A 23,664-nucleotide genomic window follows, 5' to 3' on the forward strand; every position below is an offset into this window, starting at 1 on the left:
CATACAGGCAGAGGCACATATCCACGATATCCAACCCCCCTAAACAACAAAGAAACTGCAAGAAGAAAAAGGTCGCGGCGTAGTTAATGGTATCAAAAACGAAAACGAAAACAAAAAAATTAGAAAAATAAATAAAACACCCGCTTGTATGTGATAACCAATTGCAAACCCAAACCGATCCCAAAAAGTGATGATGATGTATCCAAAAAACGAACGGTCGTAAGAAAAACAGGAGAAATTGGAGTTAGATCTAGTCCTTCTTCGTGTTGAGCTCTGTAACGGGCGACGGCGGCGTCTGGTATTGTGGTGATGAGCCCTCGATCATCTGGCTGTGTGCGGCGATGCCGTGGCGGTCGCCAGCTAATGGAACGGAAGACCTGTCAGTTTTCTGTTGATGATGGATGGAAGGGTTGGGGTGATTTGGTAGGCGGGCGGGCGAGTGTCGGGAGAAGAAAGCGGAGAAGATGACGGGGAAAGCAAAGACAGGCGCGGAGAATGACGGGCACGTATTATGCCTCCATCATCTCCACCCTTATTCCTGCTTTGTGGGGGGAACATTGATCGCATCGAAGGAGGAAGAACCAGGGAGCTCACCCGCAACAGGACTCGGCTGGTGATGGTACTCCTTCGCCGGGGTCCAGGCGAGGTAGTCGCGGCGGACCTCGACATAGTCGTACGCGAACTCTCCGAGCTGGTCGTCGTCCATTCCGAGGAGCTCTGCCTCCTCAGTCGCGCGCAGCTGCAGCCCGGGAACCATGTTGATGGCGTAGCAGATCAGCGCGGTGACCACGAACGTGTACGCGGTGCACGCGACGATGTACGCGATCTGGATGTACAGCTGCTTCCAGTTGTGGTTGAGCCAGCCGCCGGTGATGCCGTTGTTGACGCCGTCGAGGCCGATGACGTAGTCGGCGGCGAACAGGCCGTTGAAGATGAGCCCGAGCATGCCCGCCACGCCGTGCTCCGCGAACACGTCCATCGTGTCGTCGATGTGGATCAGGTACTTGATCTTGGTGGCGTAGTTGCAAATGACGCCGGAGCACACGCCGAGAAGGATCGAGGCGTGCAGCGGTAGGAAGCCGGAGGCAGGAGTAGCCGCGACGAGGCCAGAGATCAGCCCGGAGCAGAGACCGACCATTGACCACTTCTTGGCCAGACGGAAATCAAGGAGCACCCAGGTCATTCCAGACATGACGGCGGTCAGGTTCGAGTTCCAGCAGGCGATGACAGCGCGGAGGTTAGCACCGAAAGCGGATCCTCCGTTGAAGCCGAGCCAGCCGAACCAGAGGAGGATTGTTCCCAGGGTGATCAAGGAGACGTTGTGGGGGCGGAAGTTGAGGAGCATCTTCTCCTGACGCTTGCCGAGGACCATCGAGTATGCGAGAGCACCGACTCCGGAAACGATCTCAACGGGACCACCGCCTGTAGAAAAAACCAATCAGCATCGGCAAGCCCTGCCGCAATCCCCCCAACCCGTGAAGAACATACCAGCGTAGTCCAAAACACCGTACTGGAAAGCCCATCCGTTGACATTCCACACCCAGCAGCAGACGGGGCAGTAAACGAGGGTGGTGAAGAAGAAGGTGAAGACCATGGCGGGGAGGAGTCTACCGCGCTCGGCGATAGCGCCCATGACGATGGCGACTGTGACGGCGGCGAACTGCATCTGGTAGAAACTGTACAGCAGCTCGGGAATGAGCGGCGAGCCTGGTGACGGAGCGCCCAACGTGTTCTGGAGCGCAAAGCGCTTGAGGTCGCCGATGAAGCCGTTGGTTGCACTCGGCGACAGCGCGAGCGAATATCCCCAGAAATACCACTGGAACGTCACCACCGCCGACGATCCTATACATGCCCAGATGAGGGACAGAGCGGACTTGCGCCGGGCGAGACCCGAGTAGAGGAAGCCGAGGCCGGGAACCATGATCATCACCATCGCCGAGGCGATGAGGATGTAGGAGACGTCACCATGAGTGAACCACTGGTTCAGGTTCTCGGTTCCTGGAAGGGGGAATGCGGTCAGTTCGGCCCGGGCCAAAACCACCGACGTCCCAGTCGAGACGATTGCGGTTGGACGGGACAATGCTCACTTGAATCACCACCCATCAACGCGTTTGTGCCATTGAATTCGGTCGGCGCACCGGTATGGGCGTACGACATGTTGGCGAACTGGAGATTGAAGCTGCTGTTACTGAGTTGTAGATACGGAGCGGTCGTGTCGATGTCGTGGATGGACTTCGATTGTCGGATATGGCCAAGCAAGTCGTCTTATACCAGGCACTGCCTCGACTTGTGTATATGCTGATGGAGAGCTGTAGTGGGATGGAGAGGAGATCGAAAGAGAAAGGGACCCGATGGAGGGGGCAGGAGCCCGACAATTAAAGGATCCGACTCTCGGTGGGGGGGGGGGGGGGGGGGGGGGGGGGGAGGATCTCGGGTTGTCTGATTCACCAATGCTGATACACATCACACCAGGAGGTTGCGGGAACCTCGGGTCCAGCTTTCCGTGCGCAGGAGGGATGCGTGCGGGGACGTATCTCCGTACGAAGTTGTAATTAGTGTTAGAGCATGTCAATAGCGAGCGAGCAGATAACCAGTGCGCCACCGTTTTCGTTGCACCAAGCTTTCCAGCGATGGCGTCGCAAGCAGCAGAAGGCTGTGGGGTGGGTAGGACCTGAATCTGGGTACATTCCTGCCAAGACTAAACTGTTCCTGGAGAAGGATCGAGTTCCTGGACGAGAAGGAACGCCGCCTTCGGGTATTTTTTATTTTTATTTTTTATTTTATTTTGCCGCAGTTGGCAAGTCCGCGACGAGCCCGGCGAATCAGGGCTGGCTGGTCAGCAGCTAGAAGAAAGTCCCGGTACAGCAGCGATAGAGCATCTTGTCGCACAATTCCCCGTTCAGACATCTTGCTGGGGTTTGGAACGTCGCCGAACTGGCAGCGCAGGCAGTTGGCTGGGGGGAACCGGGGAGGGGGGGCTCGCCCTATCTAGGTAACTATGATACCAGTACACTCCTGCTCAACGGGTTCGCTCTATCTGGGTAACTTTGATACCAGCACCACCACCACTCGTGCTTGACGGGTTCCTTCCATCTAATCTAGGTAACCATGATACCACCACCATTCTCCATCGCCGGGCTCCATTCTGCCTTCCTACATTCCCTACCAGTACTACTGCTTCCTCCCAGCCCTGATCGTGCCGGATCTGATTGGCCTGGGAACCGCATTTAGAGGTGCTCCAGGCACTCTATCGGATGCAGAGAGCGCTCTACTCCACTGCTACTAGCAAGTCCTCTACTCAACTCTACTAGCACCGTGTACTGTACATGGTCGCCTCCCGTACTGAGCTGTTTCCAGAATTTATCCGAGACCTGCTCGCGTGTTGGAGCCATTCGTGCCTCGTGCTTCGATTCGATTGATGATGCACATCCGCATCTCTTGGCGTGGGATGGCCACTTGGCAGAGTTGCCCGTGGAGGTGGTGGGGAACACACCGCAGTGTGCTACATACTACCGACTTACCAGTAGTTATCGCACCTGCTTCGTTTCCTTCACGTCGACTCTAGATACATACTCGAGTCGCTTATCATGCTTCGCGGGGCATAGAGCAAAGTACCGCCGGTATACGGTATGACACTGTGTCCTGCCTTGTGTTTGAAGGAGGGCCGTGGTTACAGATAACAAAGTGCTGAACACCGTACGCAGGCGAAGTAAGGGCGCAATCTACCGGCAACTATCTTCTCTACCGTCGATTTGCCAGCCTTGGGACGACGACGTACGGCGCACTGGCACTGGCTTCCGAGAAGCCAAAGCCCGGCATGGGAATGTACAATACGGGAACTCCCACTAGGGCTGCGGCGAACAGAACCGCTAGATAGTTAGCCCTCCGAGCTAAGGGACGAACTAACATCTCTTCCGTAGGTGGCGCACGCAGAGATAAGGGAAGAAGCCGGAGCAAGAAATCGAAAGTCGTAGGGCCCGTCATCATCACCAAGATCGTCCCCTTCGGGTATCGATAGCGAGTATGCTATAGGTAGTACGGTATGCATAGAACTGCTGCCCCCGAGAAGGTGCGGCCACTGCGGTGGCCGAGTGCTGCTCCAGCTCCCAGCTCCCAGCCGCCGGCATAGCAGGGCGCAACCGGATCAGCCGCAGATCGGGGACGTGGGCAAGGCAACTGGGCAGTTACGCCAACCCGCCGAGAATCCCCCCAGTGGAGCGGTGGAGCGGTGGCGCTCGGCTGGCTCCGATCATTCCATCGTTCACATACATACACCAACGGCGAAGTTTCAGGTGAGATGGACTGGATGGATGTACCGGTCCTGTACTCTACTCTACCTACTCTGCGCTGCTTTGCGCTGCGCTGCTCTGCTCTGATATGCTCTGCTCATATAAGCTGGCCTGGCCCTGGCGCGAGGTTTCTAAATGATCGCCGACGTGGGGGGCGCCGCTGATTATCAAAGCATCCTCATCTCCTCCTCCTCGCAACAACAACAATCAACAAACAATCAACCAGCATGGCCAGAATGTCGAATCTCTAGCGATTCCCCAGCAACATCAGCGCCTGGTACTCTATCTTACCCTCTCACTTGTGTCAACAACATGAATCACCAACTCTGGAGTGCGCTGTTGCATAGTACTCCACATACACAGGGCAGCTATAGCACCTACTACCGTAACCCGTACCTAGTATTCCAACTAACTCCGCACTCCAAGCCAAGCTCTCGATGGGCTTCCCTTCTTCTGATATGATAACCAGCCAGCCACCGACCGGCAGATATTCCACATCTGCAATTGGCTTCTCCCCTTCTCCCCTTCTCCGTGTACTCTATCTAGTCGCCGTCCCACAGATGATAAAAAGGTGCCTTGGCGAGTCTGACAGTACCACGGTTCCGGAGCTGGTCTGGCCAATGGGCGCGCCGCATCCGCCTCGCTAAAATTTCGTGCGCGACACGGTTATTTGTTGTTTTCACGCGCGAGGTGGTCAGAGATAAGGAATTGCTTGGCGGCGCCGCGGGTGGAGTAGGTTTGTTTTGTATGGAACATGGTGTACGGTAGACAACTCTACGCGGGACTGAGATGGAGATGAATCATGATGATTGATGCGGAGGCGAAAGGCGAGAGGCGAGAGGCAGAGGTCGTCGTCTCCACCACAGAGGGCGCAGCAGCAGTGGGCAATGGAGGGGAATGCTTATCCATTGGAGCGGGAAGAGCGACGACATGCACAACTCGCATGGGAAACCTTCAGACTCTGGGGGCGGGGGGAAACCGAACGGCAGCACCTCATAGCGACGCAAGATTCTCGTACGACTCGATGCTCTTGGTCGGTCCGACGGCGCGAAGGCGGCGATCGAAAGGCGGCGATCGAAAGGCGGGATCGAAAATCCGGGATGACTGTGGGTCTGCACGGACTCGAGTCCTCCCGGCCACGGAATAAAAACACTACCTCAATTCCTACAAACCCACGCCGTAACTATACTATATGATAGCGCCAACCGCCTCATCCGCGCGCGGCTTCCCGTTCCCCGTTCGTTCGCGATCTATCATCTCTTAAGGCGAGCCAGTCTCCCAGTTTCGCAGACCCAGACCAGACCACTCACGACCCGGCGCCACCCGTCAGTCCGTCAGTCCGTCAGCGTCAGTCCGCCGGGCTTCTTGGATCTCCATTCTCCCGCCACGCAATGCCAATGCAATGCAGGGCAGGGCCCAGACAGAAAGAAAGAAAGCGCGGCAGGCACGCACCCCACCCCCTCGGCGACCAGTCGTTCCCCAGTCGTGCGTGTGCAGAGCAAACGTGGAGGCTCGCTCGGGGGAACAGATGTATGGATGTGCGGTATGGTGTGTAGGTGTGTATATAGTGGTACATAGGCATGGCATGGCATGGCATGTACAGATGACCCGGCGTTGGAAAGGTTTGCATTCGGCGACCATAACTACTAGGTATGCTAAAGCCGATCGCAATCCAGTCCTAACTGACTATCCCATCCCTAACCCTTCGTTACACAGTTAGTTACACGGTTACCCCGGATCATGTATCGCAGTGGGCGAATCGAATCGCCAGCATCCCGGTCGGCCGGCCGGCGCGGAAATATCGACCAAGACCAAGATCATGACTCTGTATCGAGGCAGGTATCTATTTCTTCGCCAAACCGCCAGATGAGGGCTGCCTCCTCTAACGGGGAGAGGGGCTGCTTCCTGAACGGAGCGCGGCGAACACTCTATCAGTCCGTCGCATCGGAGCCAACCATAGCTGCTTACTTACCTCCCGTATCCCCCACATTCCACTCCGCCCTCTTCATGCTCGCCGCAGTCATCCACCACCCCCGATCTCCGGCGCCGCCGTCAACGCCTCAGCGCCTCAACGGCCCCAAGATCTCGGCGATTCTAGGCCAGGCAGCGCTATGAAACATACATCGCCGGGGAACCCGCAAGTTCTCGTGGATGAGTGGAGGAGATGACGCGTGACGAGGAGCTAGAAAACATGTCGGAGAGGTTGCGGCTTGCGGAGGAAGCCGGTCGGCGGGCTCTCTCTTGGTCTCTCTTGCTTTCTCTTGCGAGGACCCATGTACAACATATCTACCCCATCCATGTGCAAATTAGGTATGTTGGGGAGATCGTTCGAGGCGTGAACGAATACCACCTACCTATACATATCACCCCTGGGCCCACCCTCGCTACGTGGATCGTCGCCGACTTCACGTTGCACGCACGCCAGTCGCACGCACGCGTACAACGTACATCCATCCGGCACGGTGGAGTGGAGTGGAGTGGAGTGGAGTGGGTAGGCGCAGGATGACAGTAGGTACGGTACATCATGCGAGGGTACTACGCAGTGTCAGGTTGCCGTGGGTCGGCCAGTAACCGGCCGGTATGTCGGCAGGATGTAGGTAAGTATGTATGTATGACCCTGTCTGGGGAAGAAGAAGGAGAAGAAGAAGAAGAAACATCGAGCCAACGTCTACTATGTGTACCTGATCCGCAGGAACCTCCGGAGTCCATCTTGCAATCATTCGTGGGCGCGGCGATCTCGCTCCGCCTCGGGCTTTTTACGACGCCACGATGCTATGTACCGATACGAAAGCGAGCAGATTACAATGTTACATGTCTCGCCGCCCGACAACAAGGCTTGAAGGAGCGTCACACTGTCACACATTTCCCCCCACGTCCTTAAGGCTTACACAGGTACACCGTACACCGTACACGAACTCATCTCCAATGTCTACCACGGACTATGCGGAATCCCGCATTCCACCGTCCACCGTCCACGTCGTACGTATGTACACAGCACCACCGCATGACAGCACCACCGTAACGTAGCTCACGTCGCACGTTGCACGCAGGCAGGCACGCACCAGATCCTGGGGAAGGGGGGAGGGAGGGGAGGGGAGAGGAGGTATCGTGCAGATGCCGGGCTCTATCACTCACTATCACTCGAATTCTTGCAAATCTGCACCATCGACGAACCGTGCAAATTGTTCATTTTCTCATGTGTAAAGTAGTCTGGCAGATAGTGCTCTGGCGGGTAGTGAGCTAGGAGAATTGTCCGTCAAGTCAAGCGCTGCAGCGATTCGTGAGTCGTGATGTCCCGAACGCGTACATACCACCGATACCACCGACAACCCGACCGTGAATAACACTGTAGTGTAGCATATAGGTCGTGTGAATGGATCCCTGAGGTTACGACCCCGCGGCTGGTGATGCACCGCGTCGATCGAAAGCTACGCAGGTCGATAAAACTTGTAGCCGTGACTTCCTCCGGCTACGCAGTGCGGTGGTTGCTGTAGCTGTGGATACTTGGCGATAGCCAGGTGCAGAAGCTATGGGTTCTTGAGTGCTCACTGTTGTGCTTCATCTTTGTGTACACAAGTGGATATTCTACTGGCCCCTAGGTTCGGGCACGGCAGTATTCCTGCTATTCCTGCGCCCTCCCCCCTCCCCCAGCTACCGATAGTGCATCCTTATCTTCTCAGCCTCTCGGCGACCATGGATACAAGAAGAATAACAAGTAAAAGCCAAAGAAAAGAAGAGGAAAAAAAAAACGGATATCCGTGTTCCGAGTGCCAACCCATGACTACGGCTTGCAACGTGGAGGTTTTTGCCAGGATCCTGGGCGTGGCGGACTTGAGGTCTTGCGTTGTTGCTCTTCGTGTTATGTTAGACGGCGGTGAATGAGGGAGAGATCGGGCATGAATGGCACATTGAACGGGACATGAATGGGACATTGCAGGCAATCGTGCTGGGTTAGTGAATGAGGCTTTGAACGGGACATTACACAAATTATGCTGGGTGAGTAAATGTGAAATTGCAGACGATGGTGCTGAATGTGAGTGGAGAATTGAATGGGACAATGCAGACGATGGTGCTGAGTGAGTTAATGTGACCGAATGAGACATCGCAGACGATTGTGCTGAGTGAGTGAATGTGACATTTGTTGAATAATGAAGTAGGTAGAAGAAGACAATAGTATTCAGTACAGCAACAGTACCTATCGTGAGCAGCTCTCTCTCTCTATACCGGTATACAAGCTTCACGAACCAGAAAATCTCTGGATCTAAACCTTCGGAAGGTGGGTCTTCCGTGGTCGGATCCCCCGCTAGAGTGCGCTAGGAAGATCGTCATCTCCGGAGGTCTAATATTCTGACATCATTGCAGAAGATTGTGCTGGATGAGTCAATGAGGCATTGAATGGGACATTGCAGACGAGTGCGGGTGTAAATACGACACTGAATGAGACACTGCAGACGATCGTGCCGAGTGATTTGATGGGCATTCGATGGGATGTTGAATGAAACTCTGCAGACGATCGCTGGGAGCCTGGGAGCCTGGGAGAGTGAATGGCCACTGCCGACGACCATCCTGCGTGAGCAGACCAAGTAAACCAGTCAGGTGCAAACACCACGCCCTATCCGCCACCGCCCATCTCCATACAAGCGAAGCAAAGTAGACATTATAGTTCGTTTCTATTCTCAAAAATAAAAATAATCCCACGAATATCAAAAATGAGCGATAATCCATGACGCACCAGAATGCCGCCTCCCCGCCCCTTTCAAGACGGAAACAAAACTCAAATACGCGAATCGCACACGCACTCGTCGTCGTCATCCATACCTAGTCTCGAACATCCCACCGTTTTGTGCTGGGTGAGTGAATGGGACACTGAATGGACACTGCAGATCATCATACTGCGAGAGTGAATCGAAACTTCCAACGACCATGCTATGTGAGAGTGAAACAACTAAAAACCTCTAGATTTAAACACTACGCCCTATCCATAGCCGCTCATCTCCCTACGAGCGAAGCAAAACAGATATTACAATTCATTTCTATCACCAAATAAATCGTTAAATCTTCGCCCACCATCACCAAAACGAACGATAATTCATGACGCACCAAAATGCGCCCCCTCTTCCAAGACGGAAACAAAACTCAAATACGCGAATCGCACACGCACTCTTCGTCGTCATTCATACGTAATCTAGACCATCCTCATGTTTTGTGCTGGGTGACTGAATGGAACATTGAATGATACCTTGCCAACGATTGTGTTGTAAGAGTGAATAGGTACCGCAGACGATCGTGCTGAGTGAGCGAATGTGAGGGAATGGGGCGTTGCAGACGAATCGTTCTGGGCGAGTGAGCGATTGAATGAAACATTGCAGACATTCATGCTAGGTGAATGAATGAACACTGCCAACGATCATGCTCGATGCGAGTGCAACAAGTAAACCCGTCAGTTTCAAACACCACGCCCTATCCATAGCCGCCCAACTGCATACGAGCGCTGCAGAATAGATATTACATTTCATTTCTATCCACAAAAAAATCTTGACCAAAATCGTCGCGCACCATTAACCCAAGCCGAACCATATTTTATGACGCATCAGAATGCCCCCTCACCAGAGGGGAAACAAACAAAACTCTAATACGCGAATCGTCGTCATCATTCATTCATACCTCACCTCGACCCTTCCTACCTTCTCCCTCTCTCCCTTCGTCCCCTTCTCCCCTTTCACTCCCTTGACCCCCTTCTTCGCCATACTCATCTCATAAACCACTGCGCCGCCGGTGACTGTCATGTCGAGGCTATAATCGACGCGATAAAACACGTCGCCCTTTTCATTCCGCATCTTGACAAACCTTTCGACAGGGACGGGCTCGCTCTCCATCACGCACAGCTTCCGCACCGTGCTGTCGCGCTTGCTGGGCGCGGTCTCGGCATCGCATACCCACAGCTCCGTCTTGAGCGCGTGGGTCCCGCCGACTATGTCTGAAGCCGCGATCGTCCGGTAGAACGCGAACGAGAGCGTGCGTGTTGAGGTGGTTACGTCGCCCTGGAAGGATGGTCAGTGGGGAGGGGGAGAAGGGGCGGGGGCGGGACGGGGCGCATACCCGCCGGATGTACCACTGGATCCTGTTCCTGACGACCCACTCGCATCGCAGCTGGTGCCACTGCTTTTCCACGTCATCATGTTTCTGGGGATCGAATTTGGCGTCATGGACGACGCCGTAGTAGCGACGGCTCAGGCGGGCCTTAACGGTGTCGCCCTGGAGGCCGCGGATTATTGCGCCGCGCACCACCGCGGTCCATGCGTTGCGCGGCTGCAGCACCGGGATGCTCCCGCTCGACCAGGACAGGATCTGTCGGTACAGGTACTCGCTGCTGCCGAAGCCGCCGACGAGAAGGATTGCGCCGACGGGCTTTTGCGCTGACTTGAGCACTTGTAACACTTGTGCCCCGAGGAGCTCGAGGACTTGCGCCACGATCGGCGCGAAGATCTCGCGTACTTCGTCTCTGCGACGGGTCAGCACATCTATATACCGTAGTGTATGGGACGAAAGCGCACCTCGAAACCCTCAAGAACCCACCGCGCATCCTTCCGTCGTCCGTATCCGGCACGCCCATCACAGGCACCCAAAAGTCATCATCGTCGTTGTCGCCAGCAACCTTCTCCGAGAACTCTCTTTTCATATACGTCTCCCAATACTGCCCCATCTGGAACTTGGCGCGAGGATCCATAGCCTCAAACCTGTCCCTACCAATCTTCTCGGCCACAAAGTCCTCAAACCTCCGGTCAAGATAGACCGCACCGCAGAGCGCGCCCGTTCCCACCGCGACCTCCTGCAGCTGCAGCGGTTGCAGCGACGAGATGGTATACGTGATCAGGTCGACCGTGCCGCCGCCGGCATCACACACCGTAAAGCAGTCCCCCTCCTTCAGCGTATTCGGCCTCAAGCTTCGCAACGCATACTCCGCGGCGCCCTCAGGCTCCGTGATGAGTCTGAGCCCGCCCCCTTCCTCGTCCTCCACCCCGCCTAGCCCCGCCGCCACCGCCGCCTCCAGCGTAGTCGCCCGCGCCTTATCGCTCCACACGGCGGGGACAGTGAGGACATACTCCACCGGGGTTGTCTCGACCACCTCGGCGCCCAGGCGCCGCGTCAGCGTTAGCAGCGTGTAGGCGCGCAGGGCGCGCAGGTAGTCGGTCACGATGGAGACGGGCGTCTTGCCGGGTGGCAACACGGACTTTTTGGGCTGGACGAAGGTCGGACGCGGCTGTGACGGGTCGAGCAGGATCTTTACCCAGCTGAGCTTTTGCGGGTCCGCCGCGGGGACTTCGAAGCCCCATTTGAAGGAGAGCGTGTCGGGGGACGGGGTGAGGGAGGAGGGGGTGGGAGTGGTGGTCGCGGGCGGTGATGGCGAGCGACCCGTGTTGTATGAGATGTCCGACGGGACTTTGCCCCAGTCTTTGCCCGACTGCCCCGGCCATTGCGTGATCACCTCGTACTCGTCGGGAGTGCTGGTGTGGGCCCAGGCGAGGGCGCTGTGGGTGGTTCTGGGTCGGGCCGGGTTAGGGGGACTGCTGAGCTGGGCGGGGGGAGGGGGACGGGAGTGGTTTGGTACCCAAAGTCGATGCCGACGATTATCCGATCGCGGTCTTTCTTGTCTTCGGCGTCGGCGGGCGGGGGTGTTGCCGGCGGCGAGTACTCGATCGGAGTGGACGCGGTTGAGGCTGTGGAGTGTCTTCTCTCCTCCTCGGACGTGTGAATGCCGAGGCCGTGGAGCGCGGTTGCCAGGCTCGTGGTCGACATGTCCGACATCTTCTGATTAATTTTTTTCTTTTTTTTTATAGCTACCCTTACGTATGTGGAGCTGAGAGCTCGCTCGCGAGCTACCGTATACCACCTTTCGCTTCTCTAGGTAGCTGAACCTTGAAGAATACCGGTACGTCCGATGCGTTGCCGAACGGGAAGAGGATCCAGATCCAGATTGTCCGAGCTGAGGTTGTGAGGAGCGGTTCCTTGTAACACCTACGCCGGTACACTTGAGGGCTGTTGGGTTATGGGTGTTTGCGAGAGAGGATGGTCGGAGGAGGGGTCGGAGGGGTCGGAGGAGGGCGAGGTCAATATTGCTGGACTGGAGGGGCGCTTCTGGTCGACAGCCATCTCTCTTTCTCTCCCTTCGCGCTCACCTCGGTCGGAGATGGGATACATGCTCTGGCATGCTTTTGGGTGGTGGGTTCCCCTGAGTTTGAAGATATGCAGCGGTACGACCTAGAAGCCCATAGTTGGCCCCACCATCTCTGGCTCATTGGCCGTGGCGATAATTGCGGGGAGGCGAGGGGACGGTGGGCGCTTGGAGAAACGAGTGAGTGTACATGACTCGACAATGGCATTGTCTCGCATCTCGACCTCGCACTCGTTCTTGTCTCACTTTGGCGGCAACGATTGGCATCCAGGATTCTGGGTACTACATAATAGCATTTTGGAATAGCTGGGATGTGACCTCACAAACACTCGACGACATGAGGATTTCCGCCCCCGCTGACCCTGCCTCAGCTGAAAAAGCGCGCTATTCGGTCGGGGAGTTGCACACCATCACGGTTCGGGAATGCTGACTGGCTGGCTGGCGTTGGGGTTACCTTCGGCGGACGGATGCACGAGGCCGGGAAAGTCCTTATTCGTCGCCACACGGAGGGGGGAGTGGGAGGGTAGAAGGGGCGTTTGTCTGTGGGATGGTCGGGGGGGAGGGAGTGGTTTCCCTCCCAACGCAACGCATGATATCCGCATGCTTGGCTGGTAGGCAGGCTGGGTTTCTGCACTCGCCTCACCCACCTGAACGCAGACATTCGCGTTCCGCAACAGCCAATTGGAGCAATTGCAGGGCCACGTCGGATGGGATGGAGGGGGGACTCAACTGGCCCAGTGATCTTGATTGCTGACGCAGACGAGTGGGGCCAATGGGACAGGCAAGGTGGTGCAAGCTTTTTATTTTATTTGTCGTTGTTGTACTAGGGATGAAGGATGTGGTATGTGGAACCTTAAGGAGATGGAGGAAGGAGAGAAGAGAAGGGAAGAGGAAGAAGAAGAAGAAGAAGAAGAAGAAGAAGAAGAAGAAGAAGAAGAAGAAGAAAAGAAGAAGAAGAAGAGCAAGAGGTATGGGTATCTCAAAGCCATTCGGGTTGCTGGCTGGCTGGCGCATCTTGATCTTCTTCTCCTCCGCTCGCGCCACTCGTCAAACATCTGAATGCGGTGGTATCTACAATGCTTATCTGCTGCTGCTATTGCTTGCATGTGCTTTTGCTTGCTTGCTGCACTCAGTTGTTCCGATCGGTGATGAATGTATCGCGGGAGGGATCATCAGCCAGACAAGAAATCGCCCCAACGACACACCTACGCCGATACTGCCCCGCCGCATTTCGTCTATCGAGTCTCGAGCAGCTGGCAGGCATCTTCAGCAGCATCACCAGCAGCAGCAGCAGAAGCAGCAGAAGCAACGGTCTCCTCCCCGTCTTTGCTTGCTGCGATCCGCCTTCGTAAGTGTGCATGGCGTGCATGAGCCCACCACTAACCACTTATTTACTGACTTACCCTACTCTAGTCTCTATTACGGAGTTGATACGCTGCAGACCCACGCAAGTCGTATTTACCTCCATGCTCAGATTCCTCACGACCAATCCCGTCGTCGCCTAGAGGAACCTCTAATGAACGACACCTTACCGTTAATCGGCTGCACTGCAATTTGGCCTGCAGCTCCCTCAGCTCTAGCGTGTGTCGATTTTTTTGATTTTTTTCCGTCCTTCCTTCCTCCTTTTCTTTCGTACGATTAATACTAACTGCTCCTAGTACTAGTACACTGGACGAGCAGGCAGCATCAGCCAGAGACGAAGCCGCCTTCTCCCTTCTCCGATCTTCCCATCTCCGCCTTCTCCTGCACCACAGCCCCTTCCCGCCTGCCCAGCGCCTCCTGCCTTTCCCGCCTTCTCGTTACCGCCCCTGATTTATCGCTCACTGCGGGAATCCTCTGCTCTGCGCCACTTCTGTCCGGATACCCACACGCGCTTTGCATATGATCCTCGCGATATTGCCAATCATCTCCGTGCTCTCGTAGCAGCCTGACTTGTTCGCAATTATCGCCGCTTCCGAGAATCCGAACTCTGTAACGACCTCTTGCACGACCAACAAACGAACAGACCGACAAACGGACAAACGAATAACGAATAAACGAATAAACGACCATCACGACAATTCAAGACAATTCAAGACCACTCACGACCATTCACGACCTCTTACGACTGTTATTGTATTCTGTTTAGTTTCCTGTCCGAAGCCCGAGATATATATCGTGAAGAAACGAAGAAACGAAGAAACGGAAACCCGATCCCTTGAAGAACTGTGGCTTGACCGAGAGATATCGAACACGGGCCGACCTTCCACTGTCCCGTCTTCTTACTGCCTCTGTCCGTACCGTATCCCGAGCTGATACATACTCGATTCGCCACTGAGGTCCTTCCTCTTCTTCCTCCTCTTCAGCTCAGCCCGTCTCGCCTGCCTAGGGTACATTGTGCCGTGGCTCCCTCTCGTCTCCTCTTTCTTCATCGGCTACTGGCCTTTGCCCTATTCTTGACCTTACCTAGATCCATCCCCTACCCTTTTTACGCGGCCCCTACCAGCTTACCAGCTTGCCTGCTTGCGGGTAACTAGAGTCCCTAAGTCCCTGGAGCATTCTGCTGCAATTTACCGTCCCGCGGCCACTCAGACGCTGACCCCGATCCGACGCAGACCACTCTATATCCCCTTGGAGCACCGCATAACGACGGTCCACGCTTTCCTGTGCACTATTATCGTCGCTTTTACCGTGACCCACCTTGGCCTTTTCGATTCGACGGAGAGATCTTGGTTAGTAGGAACACATCCTCCAAGTAGGTAGGCCGTCAACAAACACCCATCACCCTCTTCCACCATCATCATCGCCGCCTCCACCCTCCACCGCCGCCACCCTTCTTCTTCTTCTCCTCCGGTACGCAACTGCGACTAGCCGCCCTCTCACTGGTTGTCCTCCCCGTTCGCATTGCTGCCTATCATCCATCATTCCACCCCCATCCACATCATCCTTCTTGACCTACCCTACACGCAAGTCCGTTGCATGCACATCGCCTCCCTCAAGTGGCCTCCTTGAAGAAAAAGAAGAAGAACACGAAGACGAGAACTGCCTTCCTGCCTTCCTGCCTTCCTGCCTTCCTCTCCCTGACCCATCCATCGGCACCAACCACATCGTCTCCGAGAAGAAGAATTGAACGAACGCGGGCCCAATCACATCACACTGAGCCCACACAGACGCGACCAACCCGTCAACCAATACCGCAATTGCTAGCAATTGGTCAGACGGTATTTACTTGCTTGCAATTTGCTTTGCTTGTTACTACTACTCTACTACTCCTGAACGGCCGGCCAAACACATCGATACCCTTCCCCCCAACTATTAAACGAATAGACGCCCTCCAACTCCGCGCGCGCGCGTCCTGCCCTGTGTATTACATATTGTATTCCATTCATCCAATCCACGAAAGCGAGCCTCGAATTCCTTCTGTGTTATTAGCATCCATTTCCTCCCGTTCCGCGGCCAATCGCATCGTCCAGATTCGCGTCCATATTTTCCTACATACATAGCGGCCATAGAATCAACGCGCGACTCCCTCGAGAGAGTTCTGTGCTTGTTTCGAACGAGACATCAACGATAATCCATCACCATCGCCGGATATGTCGTCGCCCATGAAGTCATCACGAACCCCTTGCGCCGAAGGGCAGCAACAGCAACAACAATCCACCGCTCCCGGCAGTGAGCCCTTCCTCCCGCGCGGCCTCTCCGCAGCAAGCAACAACAACACTACCACCACCACCAAAACAGCCGATCGCGGTCAGTCCGCTGTTACCACATGCTCGGTTCCTCTTCCGGCCGCGGCAACAACGGGAACCACTGTAACACCCATAACTACAACCGCAGCGAAGTCCAACGGCGCCGCGAACGCGAACGTGAACACGTCGAGCTCCTCGGTCTATGCGCACATGTCGACTGATGGTACTTCTACGTCGGGTACGTATGATAAGCCCCCGCCCTTTGCTAACTCGTCATACTATGGCCAGACCTTGAACGGCGGCGGAGGTCTGGGAATAACCACTACAGCTACAGCTACAGCAGCAAATACAGCGGCACATACTTCATCGACACCAATGTCGGCAATGCCAATACCGATCCCCACTCCCAGTGCACCCCACGGCCTGCCATCCACATACAGGCCCGTGCCGGTGCCACAGGTGTCGCCGTACACCACCGGGCCGCTGGCGGGAGCGTCATACACCGCGTTGACGCAGAGCAACAGCGCGCACTCGCTCTCGCACACGACCGCGGGCTACATGGGGGGGCAATCGAGCAGCAGCGGCTCCTCCAACCAGCACCAGCACCACCTGGTGCACCACCACAACGGCCACAGCCAGAGCATGCAGCAGAGCTCCAGCTCGATGCAGCTCGTCGGCGGCGGCAAGAACCCGTTCGCGGCGTCCGGCTCCTCCGGCGGCAGCAGCAGCCTGGCCATGGTCCAGCACCAACACACGCACACACACCACAGTCGCACGGGGCTGCGCCGGAGTCTCAGCGGGATCTGGCGCTCGCTCAAGGAGTCGGAGCGCGAGCAGATCGGCCAGTTTGAGGCGTGGGCCGAGGTCGAGGGGATGTGTCGCGACTGCTTCGAGCCCGGGTCGTCCGCCGCCGATGCGCCAAGGAAGCATCATGTCAGTGAGCGGTGGGACGCGAAGCGCCGCGTGTGGGTGCCGAGGAGCCCGAGGGGTTGGGGCGAAAGGAGGAGGAGGAGGTCCACGTCTTCGTCCGATGGAACCGGCAGTAGCACTTCCAGCTCGGACTCGTCGAGTGACGACGCGGGATTGTCCTCGGGGTCGAGACGGAGGAAGCATGTGTACCGCAGGATCCGCCACGAGCGGAAGATCGAGAGTCGGCGGCGGAGACAGGAGGAGATTCGGAGCGCGGAGCAATCGCAGGGCTTGTTTGGAAGGGTTGGACGAGCGCTCGGCGTCGTCAGCACTACCACCGCCAGCAGTAGCAGCATGATCAAGCACTCATCGTCGTCGACAAAGGTTGTGCACTCGTCGTCGTCGTTGACCGCCGGCCTCCACGCCGGCGGAAGCGCCGCGGGGAAGTCCAGCACTCTCTTTTACGATCCGGGGTACGGCGCGGACGGCACTCCACACCCACACTACTACGTAGAGGAGGAGGAGGAGGAGCAGGCGCGTCGCTCACGGCGATCGCACGACGGCGTGTACCAAAGCGTCAAGCACTCGAAGTCCTCGTCGTCCATCATGGGCAGCCTGTGGGGCGGCGCCAGCAAGAAGAAGGATAAGGGCAAATCGCGGCGCGGCTACCACTCCAAGAGCTCGAGCAGATCCTCGGTGTTTAGCGCGCCGAGCTCAAGCTCCGACAACGGCCTCGCCTACGGCTCGTCCGTCGGCTCGCGGTCGACCAGCGGCGGCGGAGGATTCTTCAGTCGCAGGAAGAAGCAGAAAGCGACGTCGGTCGCATCGTCGGATGCGCTCGCGTACGGTGATCTCTACTCAACCTCGCCGGAAATGCCGTGGGGCTCGTTCTCGCCGAAGAAGCCCGCGCCGATCTCGATGGCCGGCTCGATCAAGTCCGCGCTGTGGGGGTCGAAGAAGAGCGAGCGTCGCAGCTCGTGGGACGTGGTGATCGACAAGCGGCAGCAGCAGAACAACGGGTCGTCGAGCCGGGTTGGCGGCGGGTACAACTACAGCGACGTCGCGCTGACCCGTCACAACTCTACGGGTGGCACTCGCGCAAACGCAACCACACGCTCCGGCTTCGTGGCCAACAGGCGCCACTCCTCGACCTCCGTCTATGGCTCGTCCAGCGGCGGAAAACTTTACCGTGCGCCGAGTAGTAGCAGCGGCTGGATGGGCGACTCCTCCGTCGGCTCGAGACGCAGCAGCTCCTCGGGGAGCAGCTTGTTCGAGGGCGGCGTGGCGCACGACGTCAAGAAGAGGAAGGAGGAGCGCAATACTACCACTACTGCCATGTCCAGCGGCCGCAGCTGGTGGACACTGGGTTTGCGCCGCGCGAATACTACTGCTACCACTACTTCTACCGCAGTAACCAGCGCGCGAGCCGCCGCTGCCGTCGCCGCTGGTGGTTCTGCCGGCCGCCGCAACAAATCGCCAAAATCGTATAGCTCCGACAGCTCCCTCACCCCGTCGAGCGACGACACGCGCCCTAGCAATAGGGGCCCCACGCGACGCGCATCGGCTGTGGCGGCGCTGGGCGGCGCGCTGTTTGGCTTCGGCGGAAGCAGCAAGAAGAAGCAGCAGACGACAAGAGGTGCGGGCGCGGGGGTCTATGCCGAAGAGCGCAACGGGAACGGGAGCGAGCGCAGGTCGGCGTCCTCGTATAGGGAGCACACTTATGGAGGACTGGAGCAGAAACAGGTATGTCTAAGTCATCTTCCCCCCACCCCCGTATCTGTATCACCGGATTTTTCTAAACCTTCGCCCCCACCCCTCGGGCCCGTGAGGAACAACAGACTACATCAAGGTTCGAGCCCACCACCAATGTCAATGTTGCCTCCACCTCCTCAACCTCCGCAATCGTCCCCGCCCCCCTCCTCGCGACAGAATACTCCTCCTCCTCCTCCCAGCACCGTCGTTCGCGCGTTTCCATCTCTGAGCTTGAGCGTGAGCGTGAGCAAACACATTCTTACCAGGGACCTTTTCCACAGCAGCAGCAGCAACAGCAATTCGGGCAACAGCAACAAGCGCAGTTTGGGCAATTCGGGCAACAAACGCAGTTCGGGCAGCAGCAAGCGCAATACGGGCAGCAACCCTATCTACCGCAATGGCAGCAGCAGCAACAACATCAACACCAGCAGCAACATCAGCAGCAGCAGTCGGTACAACAAATCGCACATCAGCATCATGAGCAGTATCAACAGTCGGGGTCAGCAGCAGCAACAACAGCAACAAAGGCAACGGTAATCACCGGCGCGACGCCGTCAACGCTGGTGACGCGCGTTGGCGTGTCCGGTGAGGGAGTGCGGCCCATTCCCTTGCCGCTGCAGACACACGAGCAGATACCACCGCCACCACCATCGGCGGCGGAGAAAGCAGTAGTAGTAGATAATAGTGTAGTCAATAATTCTTCTTCTTCATCTTCTCGTTATAATATCCATCAGCATACTTCTTCTTCTCACACATCTCATATTTCACATTCTCATATTTCTCATCAGCATATTTCTCATACTCATATTTCATCTTCTCATTCATCACCCTCTTCTTCTTCATCTTCAGAGGCATTTGTTTCGGCCCCCTCGGTCGTGCGCGTTCACGGTCACGGTCAGGGACACGGACACGGACACGGACAGTCTACGGCTGCAGGACATGTTTCTGAGGCCTCGTCCAGCGATTCTACTTCCGACTCGAGCTCGAGTTCGAGTAATGATAGCTCGGAGGATGAGGGGCATGTTTCACGGAGGAGAGCGGGGGCAGTGGCAGGGGCAGTGGCAGGGGCAGTGGCAGGGACAGTGGCAGGCGGATCTACATCGACGAAAATCACGAAAACAAAAACGGAAACGGAAACGGAGACGCAGGTGAGGCGGAGCAAAGAGGCTTCGTCGTCTGGTGCGGTAATGGTAGCAGGAGGGGGAGCAGGAGGAGGGGCGGTAATGGGAGAGGTCATGCGTGGAGAACTCATTGGAGGAGGAAGTGGAGGCAGTGGAGCAGCATCGAGGACAGTGACCGAAGGCGGATCATCAGCGACCACCGGCTCAGGGGCATTCACTGGCGGAGCAGCAGTAGGAGGAGGATCATTCATGGGGACCGGGCACTCCTCACAATATTCGCACGGCGCGATCTCCGAGTCCTCGAGCTCCGGCTCCTCGCAGTCATCATCGCAATTCGTTGCCGGCGCATCCACTTTAGCGGCAATCGGGGCATTCCAGCAGCCAGCACGGCACTTTATCGACTTCGACAGTGCGCCTCCGATGCCCACAGGCAAGATGTCTTTGCAAGAATCCGTGCGACAAGCCGGTCTCGCGGCCAAAGCCGCGCCGATATCTACGGGTGCGCGGCTGCGCGCTGCAGCCAACGCGTCGCGCATCGCCGCGGACCAGCTGCGGCTGGAAGCGGAGGCGGTCAAGGCGCGGCGCGATCAGGAGCTGGCGGATCAGGCGCGGCAGGACACGATACGCCGGAAGCTCGAGGATGATAGACGGCTTGATGAGCTCGCAAAGGAGAAGATTCGCGAGTTTGAGAGGCTGAAGGAGGTTGAGAGGGCGAGGGTTAATGAGCTCGAGAAGGCGGCGATTAGGACCGCCATGATTGCCCGCGAGAAGAGAGATCGTGAGGTTAAGGAGGCCGAGCTGTGGAGGGCTGAACATGAGAAGGCGGAGAGGACCAGGAAGGCGCTGGAGGCGGGGATCGACGAGCGCAGGAGGCGCGAGAGTCTCGCTATCGAGGAGAAGATTGAGCTCGAGCAGCGGGCGGAGAGGGAGAAGCAGGAGGGCCGACGCAGGGAGTTGCTGGAGGCCGAGGCGAGGCGGCTGGGGTATCTGAGAGCTGAGAAGGAGCGGCTGGTACAGAAGCAGAGGAGAGAGTCGGTTACTGCTACGGCTACTACTACTTCCTCTACGAAGGAACTGCACTCGTACTCCTCCTCCTCCTCCTCCGAGAGCGTTCAGCGGGACGTATCCAGGGGACGCACGTCCGGTCGCGATCAGGCTATCATCAACACCAGCTCCACATCTGCGAGTGGCGAGCATGCGGCCGAGGAGCGTGGACGAAAGCAGACCTGGACGCAACGGCAGATCCAGCTGGCGGCCGAGGCCAAGGCTCAGGAGACGACGATCTCCACTGCGCAGCCATCAGGCACACAAGTCGTCACCTCTACAGAGAAACTCGAGTCGACCTCAGTGGTCTCTTCATCCGACGAGACGGAAGAGAACCGACTCTCGCGCACTGCGCTCGAGCGGCAAAAAGCCGAGCTCGAATCCATGATCGCGGAAGCGAAGAAGCGCAGCGTCAAAGATCGGCGGCGCCGCGAGCGCAGCTCGGACGAGTACAAGAAGAAGGAGCGACGGCGGCAGCGCGACTCGTCGCGCGACCGCGAAGCCGAGCGCGCCGAGGCACGGAAACAGGAGGTCGAGTATGTCCGCAAGAAGCTCGGGCTCGGGCCCATCGTCAAGGACACGCCCGACGAGAAGAAGAAGGCTATCACGTTCACGGACGAGGAGAAGGAGGCTATGATTGATCGCTTCGGCACCTGGGAGAACTGGACTGGTAGGGTCCCCAGACTCATCGAGACCCCGCCCACGCCGAGGTTTGGCGCCGCGATGACTGTCCCCGTGGTCCACTGCGAGGGTAGCGATTACTTTGGCGGCGCGACTCATGAGCCGTCCAGCGCGCCGGAGACTGTCTACCCCGTCATGACCGCCCCCGGGACCCCGTCTATCTCCATCAGTGGCCCCGATGACGTTCCGGACCTGCCTTCTCTCGGCGACGAGCCGGAGATTGTCACCGCGGAGCTGGAAATTGTCGTCGCAGAACCCGACTTTGGCGATGATTTCGCGCCGACCGATATGCCGCCGTTCGTTGCGTTCAACCCCGTCGCGGGCATCGAGTCGAATCATGGCAATGCTTTTGTGCCCGCCATGCCGGCTATGCCATCGAGTGAAGTCTTTTACGGACCCGAACTCCCGTCTGCCGGCGTCGTTGGCGGCGAGAATGCTAGCTATTACTCCGGCCAGGTCGCGCAGGAGGTCAAGAAATCCGAGGAGACCGCACGTGTGGCGCAGTACCATCGGCAAGTGGGAGAGACGACGGAGACGCAGCGCGCACAGGTTGAGCATAGTGAGAGCACTGGCGGATCGCGACAGGAGTACTACACCATGGCGAAAGAGGTGGACCAGCAGCTAGAGCAGATCAAGTCCGCGGATAGCAAGAAGGAGGAGGAGGAGAAGGAGAAGAAAGAGAAGCACGAGCGCTGGAGTGGTGGGTTTGTTGAGGGAACTAAGGGCAGCGAGAAGTTCCGTGCTCCCGGCATCCCCTCCGTTGCCGCCGCGAAGCCGAGTATTGCCCCGGTCATGAGTGTGCCGCAGGTTCTCCGCGTTGCGGAATCCCAGCAGCAGCATGAGACGGTGGACGTGGAACGCAGGACGTCGTTTGGTTCGTATGAGGAGAAGACGGAGCGCAAGTCGCTCGACTCGGAAAGGGAGCGGTTGCAGCATATACTCAAGCGCACGGAGAGTGCGTCGACCAAGTCCGAGACCGCATCGCTGTATTCGCTCGACTCGAACGCGACGGACCAGCACCCACCATCCTCCCCTGAGGACGCAAAGAAGGAGCCCAAGAAGCCGTCGAGGTGGGGTTCCTTTTGGAAAGAGAAGACGCCCGCCGCCGTCGAGAAGAAGAAGGGCACGCTCGGTTGGTACGCGGCAGCACAGAAACTGAAGGATGCCACGTCGGCGGCGGTATCGACATCGTCGATTCCTGAAGCGTCAGCTTCCGCATCGCAAGGTATAACTCCCCTCCCCGTCCGGTGATCACGCGCTGACAAGTCCACAGCTACCACCGCCGGCGCATCCACCAGCCGTCTCCCGCGCCCCGCCGCGCCATCTTTCAAAACGCTACAATCCATCGCCAGCACGAGCAGCAGCTCGATCTCGTCGAGCGGGTACCACACTGCCGGCAGCACCACGCCCACGCAGACACCGCGCGCGCCCGCGCCAGTCAACTACTTTGCCGAATCGAAGCCGTCGTCGGAACTCGACGTGTTCAATGAGCCCGAGGTCGTCACCCCTACGCCTAAGCAGCAGGAGGCCGCAGAGTTCCGCGCCATCACCGCGATGGCCGCGGAGGCCGCTGGGTACTCCGAGGGCGTGGTTAGGAAGGTGGTTAATCAGGAGCATGGACATGGCGGGGTTGCAAATGGTAATGGGAGTGCGCATGGGAGTAATGGGAGTAGTGAGAAGCCGGGGACGACAGCGTTCCTGTCGAATTTCGACGAGATTGAAAACGATAGGAAGAAGCGGGCGAATAGGAGGGTGCCGCAGTCGGAGCTGGAGTCGGAGTTCGAGGATGAGACGTATGAGCGGACCGAGTACCAGCGGCAAGAAAGCCAGCGGACGCAGGTCCCCGACTCTCCTGTGTCCACGGCGTTCGATGCGCAGGGGCTTCTCCAAAGCTATGATAGCCAGAAGGTCTCGGCCTCTCAGGCGGCGTCGGCATCGGCATCGGCGGGTTTTCGCAGCGGTCAGCTACTGGGGTTTGGAACTGACCGCGCCGCGATACAAACCCACCACCTCCGCCGGTACGAACA

At 57.4% G+C, this 23,664-nt stretch overlaps 4 protein-coding genes across 4 annotated transcripts; 2 read left to right on the plus strand and 2 right to left on the minus strand.

The window, feature by feature from the left end:
• Positions 1-168: 168 nt before the first annotated feature.
• Positions 169-2,398, minus strand: BZA05DRAFT_132863 (ammonium transporter AmtB-like domain-containing protein). The gene is made up of 4 exons (XM_051478817.1): positions 2,088-2,398; positions 1,489-1,998; positions 595-1,422; positions 169-360 (listed from the first exon to the last, which is right to left on the minus strand). Exons 1-4 carry the CDS (start codon positions 2,155-2,157, stop codon positions 251-253), a joined length of 1,518 nt encoding a protein of 505 aa, XP_051336872.1. The 5' UTR covers positions 2,158-2,398; the 3' UTR covers positions 169-250.
• A 7,534-nt stretch (positions 2,399-9,932) lies between these two features.
• BZA05DRAFT_132945 (uncharacterized protein) lies at positions 9,933-12,225 on the minus strand. Its single transcript, XM_051478818.1, has 4 exons — positions 11,899-12,225; positions 10,844-11,830; positions 10,389-10,791; positions 9,933-10,330 (listed from the first exon to the last, which is right to left on the minus strand). Exons 1-4 carry the CDS (start codon positions 12,093-12,095, stop codon positions 9,944-9,946), a joined length of 1,974 nt encoding a protein of 657 aa, XP_051336873.1. The 5' UTR covers positions 12,096-12,225; the 3' UTR covers positions 9,933-9,943.
• Positions 12,226-13,291: 1,066 nt separating this feature from the next.
• On the plus strand, positions 13,292-13,893 carry BZA05DRAFT_420856 (uncharacterized protein; the record flags this gene model as incomplete). The annotated part of the gene is made up of 3 exons (XM_051485667.1): positions 13,292-13,430; positions 13,596-13,810; positions 13,876-13,893. 3 exons carry the CDS (start codon positions 13,292-13,294, stop codon positions 13,891-13,893), a joined length of 372 nt encoding a protein of 123 aa, XP_051336874.1.
• A 2,141-nt stretch (positions 13,894-16,034) lies between these two features.
• Positions 16,035-19,328, plus strand: BZA05DRAFT_420857 (uncharacterized protein; the record flags this gene model as incomplete). The annotated part of the gene is made up of 6 exons (XM_051485668.1): positions 16,035-16,191; positions 16,279-16,368; positions 16,419-16,539; positions 16,571-18,405; positions 18,451-18,782; positions 18,969-19,328. 6 exons carry the CDS (start codon positions 16,035-16,037, stop codon positions 19,326-19,328), a joined length of 2,895 nt encoding a protein of 964 aa, XP_051336875.1.
• Between the last annotated feature and the right edge of the window lie 4,336 nt (positions 19,329-23,664).

Source organism: Tricharina praecox (genome assembly GCF_024521635.1).
Source record: "Tricharina praecox strain CBS 144465 chromosome Unknown BZA05scaffold_23, whole genome shotgun sequence".
Taxonomy (NCBI): Eukaryota; Fungi; Ascomycota; class Pezizomycetes; order Pezizales; family Pyronemataceae; genus Tricharina; species Tricharina praecox.

Excerpts from the sequence above, each read along its gene's own strand:
- BZA05DRAFT_132945 (XM_051478818.1), bottom strand. The coding sequence starts at position 12,095 with ATGTCGGACATGTCGACCACGAGCCTGGCAACCGCGCTCCACGGCCTC. Across the intron at positions 11,831-11,898 it reads ATCGTCGGCATCGACTTTGG|AACCACCCACAGCGCCCTCG; the intron begins GTACCAAACCAC and ends GGCCCGACCCAG. Across the intron at positions 10,792-10,843 it reads GGGTTCTTGAGGGTTTCGAG|AGACGAAGTACGCGAGATCT; the intron begins GTGCGCTTTCGT and ends GACCCGTCGCAG.
- BZA05DRAFT_132863 (XM_051478817.1), bottom strand. The coding sequence starts at position 2,157 with ATGTCGTACGCCCATACCGGTGCGCCGACCGAATTCAATGGCACAAAC. Across the intron at positions 1,999-2,087 it reads GTTGATGGGTGGTGATTCAA|GAACCGAGAACCTGAACCAG; the intron begins GTGAGCATTGTC and ends TCCCCCTTCCAG. Across the intron at positions 1,423-1,488 it reads CGGTGTTTTGGACTACGCTG|GCGGTGGTCCCGTTGAGATC; the intron begins GTATGTTCTTCA and ends TTTTTTCTACAG.